Raw genomic sequence first — 19,464 nt, 5'->3', positions numbered from 1 at the left:
CTATTGGCATGCAGTAAAAAAATCTGTGGTCAGGTTAATCTTTTGTAGCAGACAAACTAAGTAGTATATTCGCTAACTTACTGTCAAAAATGAGAAAGGATGACTTACTTGCAAGAGGTCGTAAACATCTGGAATTTGTGTTATGTCAAACCGGCTGCATGTAAATCCAATGGTCAGTATTATAAAGAACACAACCCTTAGGCTAAGAATACACACTAACACAGCACAGGTGTCAGAATGACAATTTTCAAACGGCTTTAAATCAAATAACACGATTCACACCATTGTGGGAAAGGAATACAACATAAGCAATCAGCAGAAGACAAACAATCCTATCCAGGCATAATTGCAGTGAACAAATAAGAACTTACACTTTCCGTTCATTATACAAGTCCCTTTCAAGTTTTCTCCACCGAGCATACATCAAAAGGAATCCCTCACTACCACAAGGTAATCCGGCAGCAATACGATCAACATCAATATTTGTCTTACCAAGGGCCCTGGCTTGGTCATAAGGAGGAATGACATCATATGACTTGTCTCAGTAGATTCTCATCTTCATCCTTGGCAAGCAATCTTACTTGTTCCGTGACCTTCTTAGTCAATTTTACCTATTTATGACAAGAAAAGGGGTATGATAAATTTGGACCGATCTTCCCCACGTGAAAATGAAAAATACATTATGGAGATTTGATAACAAAAGTGAATTAGTTGCAGCAGAGTCAAGCAAACACAATGATAAAAAAAATTTCTTCTTTTTATTTGCATATTTCTAACTGAATTATTCAACCAAAAACAAATGCTAAAAGCACACTGCAGTGTCCATAAAAGAATCCAGTAGCAGCAACCTTCAAAGCATCAAACTAAAAATCTAATTAGTCAACTGACACATAAGTTGGTCATCTCTTCCAGAATCAATCTTGGGAATTCATATTTAATTGTGCAATTGCTCATTAAGGCTTAGCAAACATAAATGCTACATGAAAAAATGAGAATCAGATTACTCAATCTGCAATCACTGCCTTGTGGTGTCTTCATCTTGATAGTTCAAGAATTATACATGCAAAAATCAGACACTCATTTATCACATATAACTTAATTTTTAATGGAACCATTTTTGCTTTTTGCATAGATTACATCAACCAACAAAAAAATCTGGTACAAATGTAATATAAAAAAAAAATGGTGAAACATTGAGACTCCATCAAAGATTAAGTCAAATCCACTGATAAAGCCAGCCAGCCAAGCAATGCAATAATGAACATAGCAATAGTAGAAATAAATAAAACAAAAATGTAAACAATAAAGCAATAAATGCCTTGGGGCCTTGGGCCATCTTATGTAGTCATATGTTTAAAGAAAGTGCATGTTACCTAATACAGGCGGCATATTGAAGGTGGAAGAATGAGCAATTAAGAGTATATATTGAACTTAAAAAAAATGTAGTACAGTTTGGGTAACAGTTCAGAAGCATTATGGGGAAGTCCAACCCATCATTGGATTTCTCTCTATTATAACTGAAATGCATTACCTCCAAAGGGGATAAATCAGCCCCACGGCTGAAGGTCAACTCGATGCGGAACCTTTTAGGGTCTTCTAATGGTACCTGCAATTCAAATTCAGAAACACAACAGCTTCAGAAAAATAATTTCATAAATTCTAGTTTTCCAAGACGGATCTGATGTATCATAATACCTTTACTATTTGTCCCTAAAAGTTGCTAAAAATCTAGATCGTCGTTAATTCACAGTATTTACTCAAAGACTGATTATAACAAAATGGCCAAGAGATTATATGGTGTCTTTGATTTTAAAAGCTTCAGTCCAACAAGACTCCAAATCAAACCAACCAAGGCCCAGTTCACCAGTCTGACTGAGCAGTCTAAACTGGCTCCATGAAGACCGTTTTCACAATTGACCTTGCAGTATTTAAAAGGGCATGCTATTAATAAACTAGAAATACCTACCGAAGAAAGCTCTCTCAAAAGAGAATACTTACCGCTGTATTTTCAAACATCCTCAGCACAATATAGCTCATGTAGTCAAGCTCCTTAGTTTTACACAAACGCTCCAAAGCACTATGACATACAAGACTTTCCTCTCCCTGAAGAGATTCATCCAGATTACAGTAGCGAAGAACATTCATGAGAGAATGGATATGTGATTCCTGTCATTCAAATTTAGGCCAATTAAACATCATGAGAATGTTCGACATCAAATAATTGAAAAGACGAAACTGATCATCTCTAGAAATATAAAAGGTCAAATATGTAAATCTTCGGCATATTATACTCACTGATGTAAAGTAAAGACGTGTCCGAACATGGCGTTCAGGTGTTCTGACATTAGCATACCTGACAAACAGAAAGGAAAGCATAAGATGGCAAACTTTACAACAGGGAATGAAATATAATTTGAGAGGTTCAATTATTTACTTTGGATCCAAACGGTATTTGATCTCCTTATCATCATCGTCATCTTGATCCATTGACTTTTCACTAGTGGTACTAGTTCTTCTCGTGTCATCATTTTTGGTAAAATGCTTTGAAAGATAATCTGTATCTTCCTTTTCAGTCTTAGAAATCGTCACACCTTGCTCTTGATTACTCTTCAATTCAGCAACACCAATTGCTTCTTCACGAGTATTCCTCAGATCAATCAAAATTTTCCCCAACAAACGACGAGCAATCTGAATCACAGCAAAATAATAATTCATAATCTTCAGTTATTCAATAATATAATTTGGATCTACCGTCTACTGGCATATGAAGAGGCAAAAACAACATACTCAAAAAGATATGAAACAATAATAAGCAAAGTATGGAAGGGAAACAGAACCTATAAACACAAAAGTAGCTTCGAGTGCCAAGTCTTCCCTAAGTATCAAAGCATGACTTCTGTTATGCTTTTAGGTTTAAATTTGGTCTATGTTTTCTAAGAGCTTTATAGACTTCATAGAATTTTCGAGTCTATTTATGAAAAAACAATCACATGATCTTGACATGTTTCTAGAATAGTCCAGTACCAAATTGATTAACTTTTTGTTTGCCCAAGAATAAGATCGTATAAATCTTTGAAAGATCATCAATATATGTAATCTCCAGAGTATTAAACAAAATGGCATTATCAAAACTTTGAAAATCAGTTACATAATCTCCAATTTCACCTTGTCATATCCTTTATCCTACCACTGTAAAAGTATTACCGAATATACATCCAAATTGTTTGTAAATATTATTACCTACATGGATATAAACTAGCTAAAAGAAAACTAACACACAATTTCTTTTGTAGGAAAAACATCAATTGTGTTCAGCTCCTATAGTTTTTATTCTTAATATTCTTGGCTAATAAATTAAAGAACCCCATGCTAAGGAAAGATCAGTGATCAAATAATATGCCAGTTTCATCAAGAACCTTTTCAGTAAATAGGAATTTTGTAGGAAGCCAAATGAGGATATCAGATCAAACTAATTATTCTAAAAGTAGAGAGGGAGATATGCAACAGTTTAGAGTTCACCTTTGAACCAATCTTCAGTTTCTGCTTTGGATTAATTCCATACTCATTTGGGATGACCCCATCAGCAAGTAACTGCATTTACAATATCCAGATATTAAGACAAGTTCTGACAATGACCCCCTGTCCCAGTATGTGCAAAATACAAGAGGGGTTTAGCTTCTTAGAATTTGTACTTGAGAGAAATGGTTTCTCACTCCAGAGTAAAGAGACAATTTATTTTCTAGACTGTAAGGCACAGTCATGAAAAGTGATACAGGAAAGATTACACTTGCATAAAAGTACCCCCATAGAGTTATGGTTGTGGGTTCGACATACCTGCCTTACTATATCATAACAAATGGAAGTATCATGCAATACTATTTCGATAAAATTGATGATGCAAGAGAGATAAAGATGCAGATAATCTCCCCTTAAAGATCAATTTAAAAGAACAGTTAATTCTGTTTGTACCTGAGCAACTTTGAAGAGTTCATCCAATCCTTCTAGGTTAAGGTGAGCATTATGCAACAGATCATATCTGTCAAAGAAAAGTAAAAGAAAACACAAAGTCTAAGGGTTATGATAGAATTGGCGAAAGTTTTAAGGACCAAGGATCTTTTATACTATTGGCATGCAGTAAAAAAATTGTGGTCAGGTTAATCTTTTGTAGCAGACAAACTAAGTAGTATATTCTGCTAACTTACTGTCACAAAATGAGAAAGGATGACTTACTTGCAAGAGTCGTAAACATCTGGAATTTGTGTTATGTCAAACCGGCTGCATGTAAATCCAATGGTCAGTATTACTAAAAGAACACTGACCCTTAGAGCTAAGACTACACACTAACACAGCACAAGTGTCTAGAATGACAATTTTCAAACGGCTTTAAATCAAATAACACGATTCACACCATTGTGGGAAAGGAAATACAACATAAGCAACCAGCAGAAGACAAACAATCCTATCCAGGCATAATTGCAGTGAACAAATAAGAACTTACACTTTCCGTTCATTATACAAGTCCCTTTCAAGTTTTCTCCACCGAGCATACATCAAAAGGAATCCCTCACTACCACAAGGTAATCCGGCAGCAATACGATCAACATCAATATTTGTCTTACCAAGGGCCCTGGCTTGGTCATAAGGAGGAATGACATCATATGCACTTGTCTCAGCAAGATTCTCATCTTCATCCTTGGCAAGCAATCTTACTTGTTCCGTGACCTTCTTAGTCAATTTTACCTATTTATGACAAGAAAAGGGAGTATGATAAATTTGGACCGATCTTCCCCACTTGGAAAATGAAAAATACATTATGGAGATTTGATAACAAAAGTGAATTAGTTGCAGCAGAGTCAAGCAAACACAATGATAAAAAAAATTTCTTTCTTTTATATTTGCATATTTCTAACTGAATTATTCAACCCAAAAACAAATGCTAAAAGCACACTGCAGTGTCCATAAAAGACTCCAGTAGCAGCAACCCTTCAAAGCATCAAACTAAAAATCTAATTAGTCAACTGGCACACATAAGTTGGTCATCTCCTCCCAGCAAATCAATCTTGGGAATTCATATTTAATTGTGCAATTGCTCATTTAAGGCTATAGCAAACATAAAATGCTACATGAAAAAATGAGAATCAGATTACTCAATCTGCAATCACTGCATTGTGGATGTCTTCATCTTGATAGTTCAAGAATTATACATGCAAAAATCAGACACTCGATTTATCACATATAACTTAATTTTTAATGGAACCACTTTTTGCTTTTGGCATAGATTACATCAACCAACAAAAAAATCTGGTACAAATGTAAAATAAAAAAAAATCTGGTGAAACATTGAGACTCCATCAAAGATTAAGTCAAATCCACTGATAAAGCAAGCCAGCCAAGCAATGCAATAATGAACATAGCAATAGTAGAAATAAATAAAACAAAAATGTAAACAATAAAGCAATAAATGCATTGGGGCCTTGGGCCTCATCTTATGTTGCTTAAAGAAAGTGCATTTGTTTACCTAATACAGGCGGCATATTTGAAGGTGGGAAGAATGAGCAATTAAGAGTATAATATTGAACTTAAAAAAAATGTAGTTACCAGTTTGGGTAACAGTTCAGAAGCATTATGGGGAAGTCCAACTCCATCGGCCATCCACGGGAATTCAGATGATCCATTCCTATGACTTTTATTTGACCCATTAATAATAATATCATTCAACCTAGCCTGCAAAGAGCTTAAATTTTAGAAGGTAAAAACTAAAAACATTTATAAACAAATTAAATTAAATAAAAAAGATCTATCATCAGAACAGCATTCCAAAACTTCAGTAAATGCTTAAAAATAAAAAACTCGTGAGTACACATTCATGTCTCTCAGAAGCCAATAGTATCCTACAGCCCAAGCTCAAAGTTATCAAGTGATATGTGATATTTAACCTACTTTGCTACAATGAGAGTAGCATTGGTCTATTGTTCATGCTTAAATGTATCCATGCATAAATAAACATATAATACTCAGTAATAGCATGCATGTATGTAGCTAACAGAACCATAAAATATGCCTCACTCTTTTGAATATATTCTTAAACCCAAAACAAAAGAAGAAATGACTGCACAGAGCACCCATTAAACCTAGAATTTCAATTTCTTGAGCATTGGCATATGATATATGAAATAATGCATAAATCAAGTCAAGGAGATAGATAGACCTTGGCTTCTTCCATCTCACTGCTAGCGTTATCAAGTCCATCCAACATAGAGGAGTCCTTGCTAACGAGGGAAACCTTGAAAAAGATGAAAAATTCAGTGATATACATAAAATGTCAAGCAACAGTAAAAAAATCTATCAAGAGGTAAGAGTACATACCAGGATTGGCGTCAACTGTCCTTCAAGGTCAAGGAGGCCTTTGGCGAATGCAGCTGCCGACATCTGTCAACAAATACCTTCTTTATGATGTAACTTATTAAAGATGTCAAAGACATATTTAGCAATTTAATACTTTAAACATGAAGGCACCAAAGACTAAATTCTATAATTTTATTTGCATTACTAAAGCATTACCTGTACACGACCCTCATCAGAGCTGTAAATTTTAAGATCATGTCTATATGTGCTATGGAGGCGCAGGAGACCAGTACCTTCACCTGAAATCATATAACACCTCATCAAGAAAAGCACAGAAAGACATCAATACCTGATATTATATCAGAACTCACAAATGGTGGTTTATTCTTCAATTATAGCTAAACGTTGGAGGGAATAACTAAGTCAACTTAGGACATGATTATGTCTAAACAAATATGAATTTACAAATATTTACAACAGGATCCATTATTCTGACCTGGATACATATTATTTCGGAAAAATCTACCCAGCTCTTCTGCCTGCATCAAATGGTCGCATGAAAAAAAAAAATCAAAGAAAGCTTTTAGAAATCTACTGAAATGTAGGAGAACTAAATATGTCTTCCAGAAAATAATTTCTGCAAGAATATACTTCTCAGCAGTATCACCATCAAACTTTAATTATATATGCAAATACAAATTATATGTATCCATGAGACTAATAATCAACACCTGCTTTCTGCCAGCATGTGTAAGTACACCTCCATATTTAAGAACCATCAGAGCTTCCACTGGCCGCTCTTCCTCACCTTCACCATTAATTTTAGCAACTTTGACCCATTTTAGCGGCTTTAGTTGAACTTTCCTATAAATGCCAGAAAAATGCCCACCCTGCACAGCAAAATATTTTCAAAGTGACACATAGCAAACCATGGTTCAGGACAAATTAATTGTATCCTTATGATAATGACAGTATTATCTGGAATAAAATTCATTTAAAAAGTAATGAATTCACTTTACACACCTTGCAAACTAACCATTACTGCCCTAATTTTAAAATCAATCATATATAAAGCTCCAAGAGAAACTAACCTCTTCAAGCACTGCTTTAACTTGACGAAGCTTTTCAGCATGCTCTATGTCTTCTGCCTCACTGTCACTTTCACGACCTGGTCTACATGATACAAATAATCATTATTAAATCACCAACGCTGTTTCAGAATCAGTACACAAACTTTTAGAATCTAATTTATAGTATGACAATTACAAGTAAGAATGTATTTATATCAGTATAGATGCATGTCTCTCAAGTTAAAACCAACAAATTGAATCTTTTTATCATTAATCACCAAACTAATTGACAAGTACAGCTTGTTAGAACTAAACCATTTATCAGGATTCATTTGAACTCCTCAATAGTATGAATAGGGCTAACTTCAAATATTTATTTAAGCAAACCCACGTTTGAGTGGCTTCATTCTTTAGTTAGCTTGGTTCTCTGACATCTCAAGCCATACATTAAAGCATCGCTAGGAAAATTTACTTTTAGACGGTGGTGGTGAAGGTAAATTGCATATAATGTGCCAGCATCAACTGTCATTACACATTAAATGAGTAAATTATCACATATGAAATGAAACCTTGAACGAGGTACAAGCATTCTTGTGGCATCTAACAGATCTTGTAACTGGACAGCACTTTTAAGTTTTGTCTGCAAGAAAGATACCCATGAAATGTCAGAAATCATTGAATTTATAGATAACTGCATAAATGAATTTTTTTTTTTTTTTTTCCTTTTTTATTTAATTCTTCCAATACAAGTAACAAAATATTCACCTCGGATCTAGGACGCCCTCCATTGTACTTTAACATCAAGTTCAGCAGTCTTTCCTCTGTAACTTTCAACTTCACCTTCTGCTTGGGTGTTCTATCACCACTGCCCATATAAAATAGAACTAAGAAGTGGAGAAAGTTTTCTACTAGATCAGGTATACAAAAGGAAATACTATAACGTACTGGCGCATAACAACAATCACACAACGTAGTTCCTCAGACTGCCCAAATGTGCCGAGTCCACTTCCCTGACGAGTTAGTCCCTCAGAAGGCTGGACTGGTTCATTGACTTTCCATGGTAAGATAGGTGGAATTGCTGCAGAGAGATGAGGAGCTTTCGCATCTATAAACATCTTCCTTAGCACACAAGCAGCATCATCATAATACCTGTGTTCAGAAAGAGAAACCATATTTACTTGCTTATCAAAGAAACATGAGAAACTGTGCATGTGAGTACAAACACTTAGCTTAGCTGGTAAGGTCTCTCAAGATTGCACAAGAGATTTGGGGATCTAACAACTCACATTAGCTTAGCCATACTTTTACCTTTCAAGTCATCATGAAGATCAGTCAATTTCATGGGTTGACATTAGAAATATTTGCATGAAGAAGTTAGAAATCCCTATTTTCTTTTCTCTGCTTTTCTTTACGCCTTTTCTCTCTTTCTCTCTCTCTCCCCCCTCTACTTTATTTCTTGCCTTCTGCAACATCTATCTTTCTGATCAATCGGTCCCTAATCTCACTTCTTCTGTTCTTTTCCTTCTTATCCATGTATATATCTTCTATTATTATTCTCTTTTTCTTCTTCAATTTTATCATTCAGTTCTCTATTTTTTCTTTCAAATTTCAACTCTCTTTTCCTTCTCCTTACTATTTCAGTTGGTTTCTGCTATAGTCCCACATCATCAGACAAGGAAAGTCACGGATATATTTCTTTTTTCCCACTTAGGAAAGGGGATGATGTGAAAGGTATTAAATCTAAATGGACTAATGAGGATAATAAATATTGTATCTCCAAATGTGTGTATATGTACACATAAGGTTTAATTTTGCTACTCTACCTTAAAAACAAAAACAGTTAATAAAAGGACAAGTACCACCAAAAAGTAATTACACAACAAAATAAATTCACAAAGCATTACTTGTAAGAGTTCTTAACAAAGCTCCACCCATTTACATCACAAACATAAGAGCGCCCCTCACAACGCAAGAGATCAAACCCACAAACCTGTACACAACAAGAACTTAAAGAAACAGTTTGAAGAATAACTATTCTGTGTGTAATTATGAAATTCCTTACTACAGATTGTATGTAAAAGCATTCATATGTGTTATGTAGCCATATATTCCTTAACAGCCAGAAGGAATAGAATGATGCAATTATACAACAAATGCAACACCACTCTGAACAAAACCCATAATAATTTTATCAAATCTGCATTACCCACTTTCCCATTGGGCTCATTGAAAGTAAGTTTCTGGGGTTTAAAGACAATTAAAAAATAAAACCTCCAATGATATTACAAAAATTGTTAAAAAAACAAGTTAAAATGACAGAACCTCAAAAACCAGCATAGCAAAGCATATCCTAAACGAAAAGCTGCAGACAATAGCTCAAGAAGCTAACATTCAAATAAAAAGGATTGACAGAAGTCAAAAAGAAGAAGACATTGTGAAAGTAAACAATCTAATGATCTCTAGCTACGTTCATTAGCCAAAGAAGTATTATCCAATACAATTAATATAATGATAAATGAATAAAAACTCATTGATATACTATGCCTATCAATCATTTAAGAGAAATATTGGAAGTTAATCATACCACAAGCAAGAAAATAGAACCAGAGTCCAGTATTAAAAGAATAACACATTGAAATGTGGAGAAACAGAATTGTACACTTGTTAACATATTTACATACCACTTGCCTAAATGCCATGCAAACCTCTCTAGCCATCTGCTTCTCATTAGGTGTCAGTAATACAGGATACCTCACCTGCCAAAAGAAACAATAACAAAAATAAATTTCAAATACCATACTGTTCAACAATTACCTGTAGGAGAAAGAAAGCCTTGGTACTAATTGATACAGGACACAAAAAAGGGAAAAAAAATGACTGTAGGCAAGAGAGAGAAAAAGAGAGAAACACAAAATAAAGACTGATAAAAGGAGAAATGAACAGATATCACAGAGAATGCAAGCTAAGAAATAGAAATGAGAATTCCAAGAGGAGGCAGACATACTATGATACAAAGGACCAGTGTTTTTTATTCCAAAATCAATCATATGCTCTGCTAAGAAAAGTAGATCAAAACCTATTTATAGTGGCAAACAAAAAAAATTAATCTACTTCAAATAAGAAAACCAAATCTATTCAAATAGTTAAAGTCCCTAGACACACTAAAAGTTAAAAATGTTTCCTAAATTATAATCCTTAGTTTCTGGTTGAGCATCATTCCCTGCAACAGCGTGTATTAGTTTGCACGGCACCTTTCATGCTTGGTGCTTATTGTGTATGAATACTAGAAATTAATTATTTAAGTACACTGAAAACAAAAATATTTCTTGATTCTAAAGTGTGGACAAGGTACAAACTCACACAATGGTAAGTGCCCAGAAAACATGAAAAAATGACAAGAAGCTAAAGAACAGAGCATTCAAATTTTGGGTTTACACATGAGGAATAGAACGCAAGGATGAAGAAAAGACAAAAAAGAGAAGAGGATGCATAATCTCATAAGCCATTTATGTGGTGTGCAATACTTACTTCCTTGCCATCAGGATTTCTCATAACAACGCCATCAACAACAGGAGACTTCCTTGCCTCAGCATGAGCATATTCAGGGCCAACTGTGTACACCTATATTATTCGACAAAGACTCAAAAAAATCAATTGCAGAAAATCGAAGTAGAACAACTAAATTGATTACATAGATTAGAGTGCATGCAGTTATGACAGACATGAAATAATTTCAGATTTAATGGAATGAACACTAAGAACTGAAACAACATATTAGAACAACAAAGAATAAAGCTACAATTCACCAAGACCATTTACAGTGAGCAGAATATCCCAAAAATTTTACATAGCAAGAGCATCATAACAAGAACCAAATATCTAGTCGGCAAAGCAGTGGGAAACCTCCTTATAAGAAGGCATTACACCATACACATGTTAGATTTTGTCCTTCTTCATTTTCTTCTTTTTTTTTTTTTTTTTTTTTTTTTTTTTTTGGGTGTGTGGGGCCTTGCTCTTCTTAGTTATCTATACCTTTACTAAAAATTAAGCATGGTTCAGCTGCCATCCAGAGTAAAATTAATTACGATCAAAATCAGCACCACTAACAAAAACACTACTGAAAATGCCATTGCGATCTGAATTTAGTATTGATTTTATGTCAAGTTAAAAAGATTTTGATATAATAATTCTAACTTGCATTTCCATTTCATGATTTATTTCCAACAAACTAACTTCTATTTGTTTTAATAATTTTTTATCCAAAATGTAAAAGTCATTAGCAAGGGAAATTTTTCTTCGTTTAACAGGATATACAAATCCTTAATATTCTGTTCCCTAAATTCTCAATATGAATATCTGAGTTCTGACCATTACTTGACGCCTCACCATCATTATCTAGATGATAATCTCAATAAACCTACTTTATTCAGTTTCATGCAATATTCAAGTCAATAGCCTAGAAAGATGAAGTAACAAGTTAGAAAAAGATGAAAACTTTTCAGGGCACATGCAATATCCTCAATTGTCAGAAATAACTATCAGTTCAGCAATGACCTAGCTTTCAATAAGCTTTAAAAGAACCAAAACATAAGCTGCCTAGAGTAATAACAAACCCATCCATTGAACATTATATACAACCTTGACATCTGTTCCTCCTGTTGGCATAAATTCCTCATATATATATGAGCCTTCACGCCTCACCCTTCTGACCTCTGGATGGAACTCACTAGACCGGTTTCCAACCTACAATCAGAAAATGATTGCATACAAGAGAAATCATGGACAATAATATAAAATTCATCAGTACATACATAGGAACCATCACAAAAAGCATTGACAAGCTGCTAGGCATGTTAATATGTGATAACTAAATCACAATATAGATGACAGTGTTTCAAAGCATTATCAGAAAAAAGTGGCAAAAGCTAAGCAGGATCCACAAAACAACTCACACCTGCTCAACAGACAGGATTGGGTTAGCTATTTTTATGAGCAGAAGAAGAACTCAAGTCTGGCCTAACTAAAAACAGGTTGCATTCTTAGGCAGCTAGAGCCGATAAGACATCCAAATCATTATTCTTACATAATTTTAATCTATCAAAAATGCCTATATCTTTTGCGTAGAAGAATAACCTAGGCATCAATGATATTAGAATTAGTGCTACAGATGAAATCAAAGCAAGAGCATTTTAAGTACAAACATTACAAACAAATAGCCAATAATTGATGCTCACCTTCCTAAATAATTCCTTCATACCTCCACCAGCTGAGCTTGGATAGTATATCATAATACTATGATCATCCCCTTAACAAAAGCACAAAATGAGTCATTGCCACATATCCACGCTGGAACAGCAAATTTTGAAAAATGAGGCATAAGTTACAAATAGAACAGCTAAATACCTGAATTCATAGCAAATATCATATATTAGGCTCTCTAGTAGCATTTACTAATCAAATTAAGATGTTAAAAGAACCTTTAATACAGAATGAAAAATTAAATTTTGAAATTCCAATGTGAACAGTACATTAATTTGTAACTGCCTGTGTTTATGACTTCACAGTTCTTTAACAATTATTCAATTGCTGCTGTTGAAACTCAAAAACAAGCAAATCCCAAGCTGCATTTGAGTTTTTTAATTTCTTTTTTAATCAAATACGTTTTTCTTACAAGCAATTGAGCAACAAATTTGCAAATAGATAAAATCAAATTCAGAAAAAAGTAAGAATAATAATGGTGTCACCAACATATACATGTATGCTGTGAGGCATTACATACAGTAATGAACAGTTCCATTATCTACCATATAGATACACAATTATTCTTACTCCTCAAGTACCTAGAATGATGCAAATGATGAAGCTGCAAACTAAATCTCACTACCATGACAACTCCAACAAGCCAAATTTTAAATTAATGCATTTTATACAATTCTGAGAGCACAACTCAAGGATCTGTAGATACAAGACGCGTCTGATAGAGGAATCTATCCCAGTTATCAGTCAGAATATTAAGGAGAAGCAACATATAGGCAAAAAGCAAGGGCAAGCTCACCATGAATAGGCTTCTCTACAAACGGCTTCCAGAAGCGATTCCCATGAACCTCAACAAAATCTTCTTCCTCAACAAAAAAATCCAGCTCCTGATATGGTACTTCCCTATTTACAAGGGCGTATCTTGGAACTGGGATTCCAAACATTTCAAGCCGCTGAGATCCCAAAAAAATTACTAGCATATATCATTGGATTGTTCGCACAATGGATACATTACAAAAGTATACTTAACATAGTAAAGTTGTTTTTCTATTTGTAATAAAAGAGGATCTTTGACTAAGAATGGTCAAGGGCTTAACCTCATTCCTCCCCCCACAAAATAAAAAAAAAAAAAAAAAAGGAAAAGAAATTCAGAGACATGCATCTTCAAAGTTTGAACATCATTCTATATATATATATATATATTCCCACAGCATATGGACAAAGACCAATACAAAAAGCTTGATCACCTTAGCATTCAGGTGAAGATAAAAGTTACATTGGACTTGCTTCAATAGGATGCATGATCAGAGAAAAGACACAACCCCTTCAAAAAAGATAGAAAATTGGAATGCATACCTCGTATACCTTCCTTCGGTCATGGAGAAGATGCTGAGGCTCCAATTCATTTACCAAAAAAGGCCTAATATAAGCGTATCACAAGTTTCAAGATAAGTACAAAAGAGAAGTATTCATTACATAACAATCAAATCTTAAGTGAAAATTTAGCTAGAAGGCCATAAAACCAGCGACTTCCATTTAATTATAATAAACGATGCTGAAACAGATTTAAAAGATTGATGCAGCTAAAATGGTAACATTGGAGGATAGGTCATACAAGATTATATATTGATGTGTGTAAGATGGGACAATAAATGCTTCTTTTAATCAAAGAAATTATTTCAGTTAAAGAAAACCAAAGAAACATATCTCAAGTACGCAAAAAATAAAAAAAATAAAAATAAAAGCTAACAACATGCATTATAAGGAAAAAAATAATTTAAAATCAAATCAAAAAGGAAATTCAAAAATGCAGAAAACCATTAAGTTTGGACGTAACCAGAATTAGAACTTACTTTCTTAATGCAGCATATGCCTCGGCCTTTTCAAGGGGATAACCAGATGAATAGAAAGCAATCAAGCAATCACAGATAGGCCAGCTGAAATAAGCAAATATCACAATTTGGTCATCTCCTAGAAGCTAACTATATTCTTAAAATTCTGAAGACTTGCCAGCTAAAACAAATATGTATATGATCAAAATAATACAGTCACCAAGTTAATACCCAGGTTATGTCAACATGTGTATAAGCATGTGTCATAACTTTACCTTTCCTTAATTTATCCCCTCTAACTTGTGCGAATCGCTTTAAAACTATTTATTTTATCGCTTTGACTGTTAGATTTAGACCCAATTCATGCATCAAACAGAGAATTCTTATTCAATAAGAAACTAGAAACCTTTTATTAAAAACGATATAGCTGTCAACCAGGTTTCCATAAAGAAACAAAAAGACTAAGAACTGAGAAACAATTCCATTCAAAACACAATATGAATGCTTATCATCCAAAAAAATAAAAGAAAGCAAGAAATACAAGGAAAAGGAAATTGCTTTTAAACAGTTGCATTTTCTTCGAATATTCATAATACATTATTAAACATAGCAATACAGAGTAACTCTGTTCTTTAGAATGAAAATAGATGTCCAACAATAAGATAAAGCGCTGAAAAATTATAATATTAATAATAGTTACACCAAACAATAAAGCCCAAAAACTTTCATTTGCACAAAAATAAAAATAGTCTTTGACAGCTTTCAGCTAAAAGTATCCATATCTAGCATACACTTTGAATTCATCTTCACAAGCCTCTGTTTCTCAAGCCACATGGTTAAAACTTACAACTTGTCTTAACATATTCCTTCAAAGCTCCAAATCTAGTTTTCCCGCTATAAACAAATTCAAGAACAGATAACCAATAGTTGCTTTCATTAATTCATTAATAATTATTAGTTAAATTCACAAACTCGAAATTCAAAAAATTCAATAAAACAAAGCGACCACCTGAAATCATCATCATTAAACTTAGCGTTTCAGCTAATCATGGGAAATGCATTTACGTTACAAGTTCGTACCTCTCGATCGGATCTTCAAGGATAACCTTATCCCCAAAATGTATGATCTACAACAATAATACAAACGAAAACAAGAGATCAATACGACTACGTATATAAACAAAAACAAGAGAAACCGAAACAGAAAATAACAAACCTCAAATTCACCAAATGCTTGTAATCGTTCGAAAATCTGTCCCATCGGAGCTGAAAACACCTATAAATTCACATCAGATATAACTTGCATCAAATATAAATATATATAAAAACTTTTCTTCGTGTTTGAATTTAATAAACAAAATTTTAAAAAATAAAAAGAGAAAAAGACCTCGCGTCCACATTTCACCTTCTTTTCCATAACACACACACCAATGGTTATTTTCTTATCAACACCTGCGCGTTGAACTCCCATCTTTCTGTCTTGTGTGTGTGTTGTGGTGAAAAAGCGACAGGAGCAGAGTGTCGTTGAAAGCGAATATAAAGAGGATAGGCGAGGCGAGGCGAGGTGAGGAGAGGAGAGGCCGAGAAAAATGGGAAGAACGGAGAAACGGAAATCACGTGCTGGAGTGAGAAGGCAGAAACGGTGAGTTTTGGTGGAGTTGCACTTGCACGAGATTCAGATAAAAGCTGAAAGGAAGACGCATGGCAGCGAAATTTAAAAAACAAAGGAAGAGTGAAAAGAAATAAATTTGTTATTTAAAAGGAGTGTTTGGGGATAAAGATTTTGGATTCGAGAATATGCAAACTGCTGCTGCAAATAGACAAGGACGATGACGTCGAAAGGTCATCATAGTGTTGGGGTTTATTTAGAAAAATATCCATAAGACCCCTTATATTTGTTATCATATCTAAGGTACCGATTTTTATAATTATTGCCAAATTTAGGGATAGAAAGTTAGAAACCGATTATATGGGAATGGAATTGTCCTAAACAAAGGCAGTAACCCAATTGTCATAACTAATGGATTATATAATTTTTTGACTTTAGGTTAAAAAATTTATTTGATGAAAATTTAAACTTTTACATGAATTTAAAACTAATATAAGTGAATCTAAATCTATCAACAATGAAGAAACGAGATACAAAAACTTATTTTATTGATTACGGGCTTGACTTGCAAAAATGACTATTAAAGGGGAAAAGTTAAAACATACCAAGCGATAAACCATATCCTTTGCAAATGACAAAACTAGTGTTATCAAAAAACTTCTAACTTTTACTTAAAGAGTTACTTTCTTTCTAACAAGGAAGACTATAAACATTGTACAACACTCCTCTAATTGCATTTGTCATCTGTATTAGTATAAATAATAAAACTCATCGCATTTTCAAACTCGTTTATATCTTAATTTTGTTTCATTACAATTTGATATACTTCAATCTATAAGATTGATTATTGCATCATCATCCCTACTGATGAATTAATTTTTTGTTGAAAATTTGTACGAGGATTGTTTAAAATGTCAAAATTTAAAGGGTTGTTTATGATATTTATAAAACTTTAGGAAATGAAAGGACATGAAGACAAATTTAAGTGTTTCGGTGCACAGAAATAGAATAAGGTAGTTTGAAAATTCGGTGCCGTTGGTGTCACTTTCAAGAGTTTAGGTTTGAATGAAATGTCGCCATAACAATAGTACCTAATAGATAAGTCACTTAAAATAATGGGACAGTTGATGATTTTTTTATGTTTCGTTAATTATCGGTCCAACATCCTGATTTTTCATCGGAGATGTTTGTAAACTACATTGACTTATAACTTTGACTAGGTCTCCGTTTCATATTACAATTAAAAAAATATATTAAAAATATAATATAGATTGTTTGTATACATTTTAATTAATCATCAAGGTTTATTAAACACTTTACAAAACCTAATGAATCAAGTAAAATATAAATATAATAAATGATTAATTTTGTGAGACTTGAACACAAGACCTCAGAATAACTATTCTAGATGAATAAAGTTTTGTCATCTGAACACAACACTAGTGGTTAAAATATAATCTATTACCTCTATGAATATCTTTACTTTTTAAAAATGGTTGAAATTTTAGATTCTTATATCGAAAAAAAATTATTAGTGTTTTTATGCTTTGGCGCAAAACCGATGTCACGACTTTGCATAGATGAATTTTCAATGCTAATTTTCGAGTCAAATCTATTTTGGTCTTTAAGGGTATGACATAATTAACAAAAAGTCCAATAAAATACCTTTAATTTGTTAATTTTTCATTCTTTTATAATTAATGAAATTATTCTAAATTTTTATCGGAGTTGTCAGTTGGCAACCCTTTATTTATTTTTTTACATAATAAAATATTAGTGTATTTTATACTTTTAAAAAAGTGTAATTTTTTTTTTTTTTTTTTATGTTTGATAATCATTTTATATGACTCGAAAATAAGAGTTATGAGTAAATCAAAATCTTGTTATCCGGTCTAGTTAGAAAACTGCTATTTTGCAAGAAGGGATTATCAACTTACTTTATCTTATCCCTTAGGCCATGCCTAAAAATAACGATAATGATGATGATAATTGAAATGGAGTTTTAAAATCAAAAGATGGGTCAATGTTCAATTATGGCATTGATTTGGACGAAAAGATAATTGGTCCACGTTTACTTTAGAGGGATTAGGAAGTAATTAATTTAAGATTAAATTAAGATTCAAAGTTAAAGGGCGGGTCAAGGGGACAAGGGGTTGAAAATTGGAAAAGTAAAAGAGTGACTCCGGTGGTGGGGACAACGTTAGTGGCGGCTATAGCCTATAAGCATGTTTGTCTGTCATCTTCTTACACTTTTTAAAAGTTGGTGGCATATATTAGGTATCAATTTGATTAAGTTATCATACATCTTGTACTACAGTATCAAGGTAACGTTACCTAATGTTCGCAAGATTTAAGAATGAATTCAAACCTTTATAAGATTTAAATTGGCATATATATATATATATATATATATATATCACATTATAAGATTTTTATGAATCTCAATATTCTATTATTTTTTTCTTTTATTTGTTAACCGAAGTGTTCAGACCAATTTACGAATATCTCGACTGATCATCAAGAGAAGTTATCCTACAACGACCTACCATCCTAGCCTGTCTAAGTAAATCATAGAACTACCTTTGCCAATTTACCTCATAGGAGTATAGATTAAAGTCATACATAGTCCCCTTGGTTCAACCTTATAGCTAGACTATACATGGATAAGTAATATTGTAGTATTTTATAAATTATTATTCCAAGAATAATGTTATACATCTTAGTTATACATCCTAAAGCTTAGAATGACAGATCATTCAAAATGAATGTATTCTTTTGAATGAGAGTAACAATTTGAATGTCTTTTTCATCCATCAGCATTCATAATTTTTGTGATTGTATTATTCCTTTATTGCTTAGATCAGAAATGGTAATCCAGCTAGGTTTCTTGTAGTTTTGTGTCTTATCTTTTTTGGGTTGGGATAACGGATTAATGGCCACTGAGGTTTGGGCATCAGTATCATGTCTGCCTCATTTTCATTTCTTTACCAAAAGTATAGTTCCACTTTAAGGTGACAAAAGGCTAACAAATAACAATTGTGATGCTGGTTGATTCATCAATAATTAACAAAAATCTTACAGGATAGGGTAACGTTACCTCCTCCGACAACCCTTAAATCAAAGTAGGATCGACTGATTTTCATCCACAGATTATGTCGAGAGGATAACGTTACCCTCAGTAAGATAGAAAAGAGAACTAGCCCGACACAAGAGAAACCAATTTAGCAATTTTTTTTTTTTTTTTTTTTAAATTTATAAATTTATCGTTCTACAAGAGGTTTTGAGATTGAATATTACTCGCATTAAATCTATTGTCTCTCCTTTAGAGTAGCGTTACTTGCTAGTTTACCTA

General features: G+C 33.1%; 1 protein-coding gene across 1 annotated transcript; it reads right to left on the bottom strand.

The window, feature by feature from the left end:
* Positions 1–785: 785 nt before the first annotated feature.
* On the bottom strand, positions 786–16,240 carry LOC116139477 (inositol hexakisphosphate and diphosphoinositol-pentakisphosphate kinase VIP2-like). The gene is made up of 30 exons (XM_031425142.1): positions 15,909–16,240; positions 15,720–15,779; positions 15,584–15,630; positions 14,525–14,608; positions 14,028–14,091; positions 13,471–13,624; positions 12,650–12,720; positions 12,054–12,158; positions 10,944–11,036; positions 10,097–10,171; positions 9,320–9,405; positions 8,361–8,564; positions 8,181–8,280; positions 7,985–8,055; positions 7,437–7,518; positions 7,077–7,235; positions 6,842–6,884; positions 6,562–6,644; positions 6,367–6,429; positions 6,209–6,283; positions 5,599–5,724; positions 4,499–4,740; positions 4,231–4,275; positions 3,970–4,036; positions 3,520–3,591; positions 2,435–2,688; positions 2,296–2,353; positions 1,999–2,166; positions 1,532–1,606; positions 786–848 (listed from the first exon to the last, which is right to left on the bottom strand). The coding sequence occupies exons 1-30, from the start codon at positions 15,972–15,974 to the stop codon at positions 786–788; spliced, it is 2,955 nt and encodes a 984-aa protein (XP_031281002.1). The 5' UTR covers positions 15,975–16,240.
* Between the last annotated feature and the right edge of the window lie 3,224 nt (positions 16,241–19,464).

This window comes from Pistacia vera, unplaced genomic scaffold (genome assembly GCF_008641045.1).
Source record: "Pistacia vera cultivar Batoury unplaced genomic scaffold, PisVer_v2 Contig351, whole genome shotgun sequence".
NCBI lineage: Eukaryota > Viridiplantae > Streptophyta > Magnoliopsida > Sapindales > Anacardiaceae > Pistacia > Pistacia vera.
This window is presented reverse-complemented; position numbering and strand designations above follow the sequence as displayed.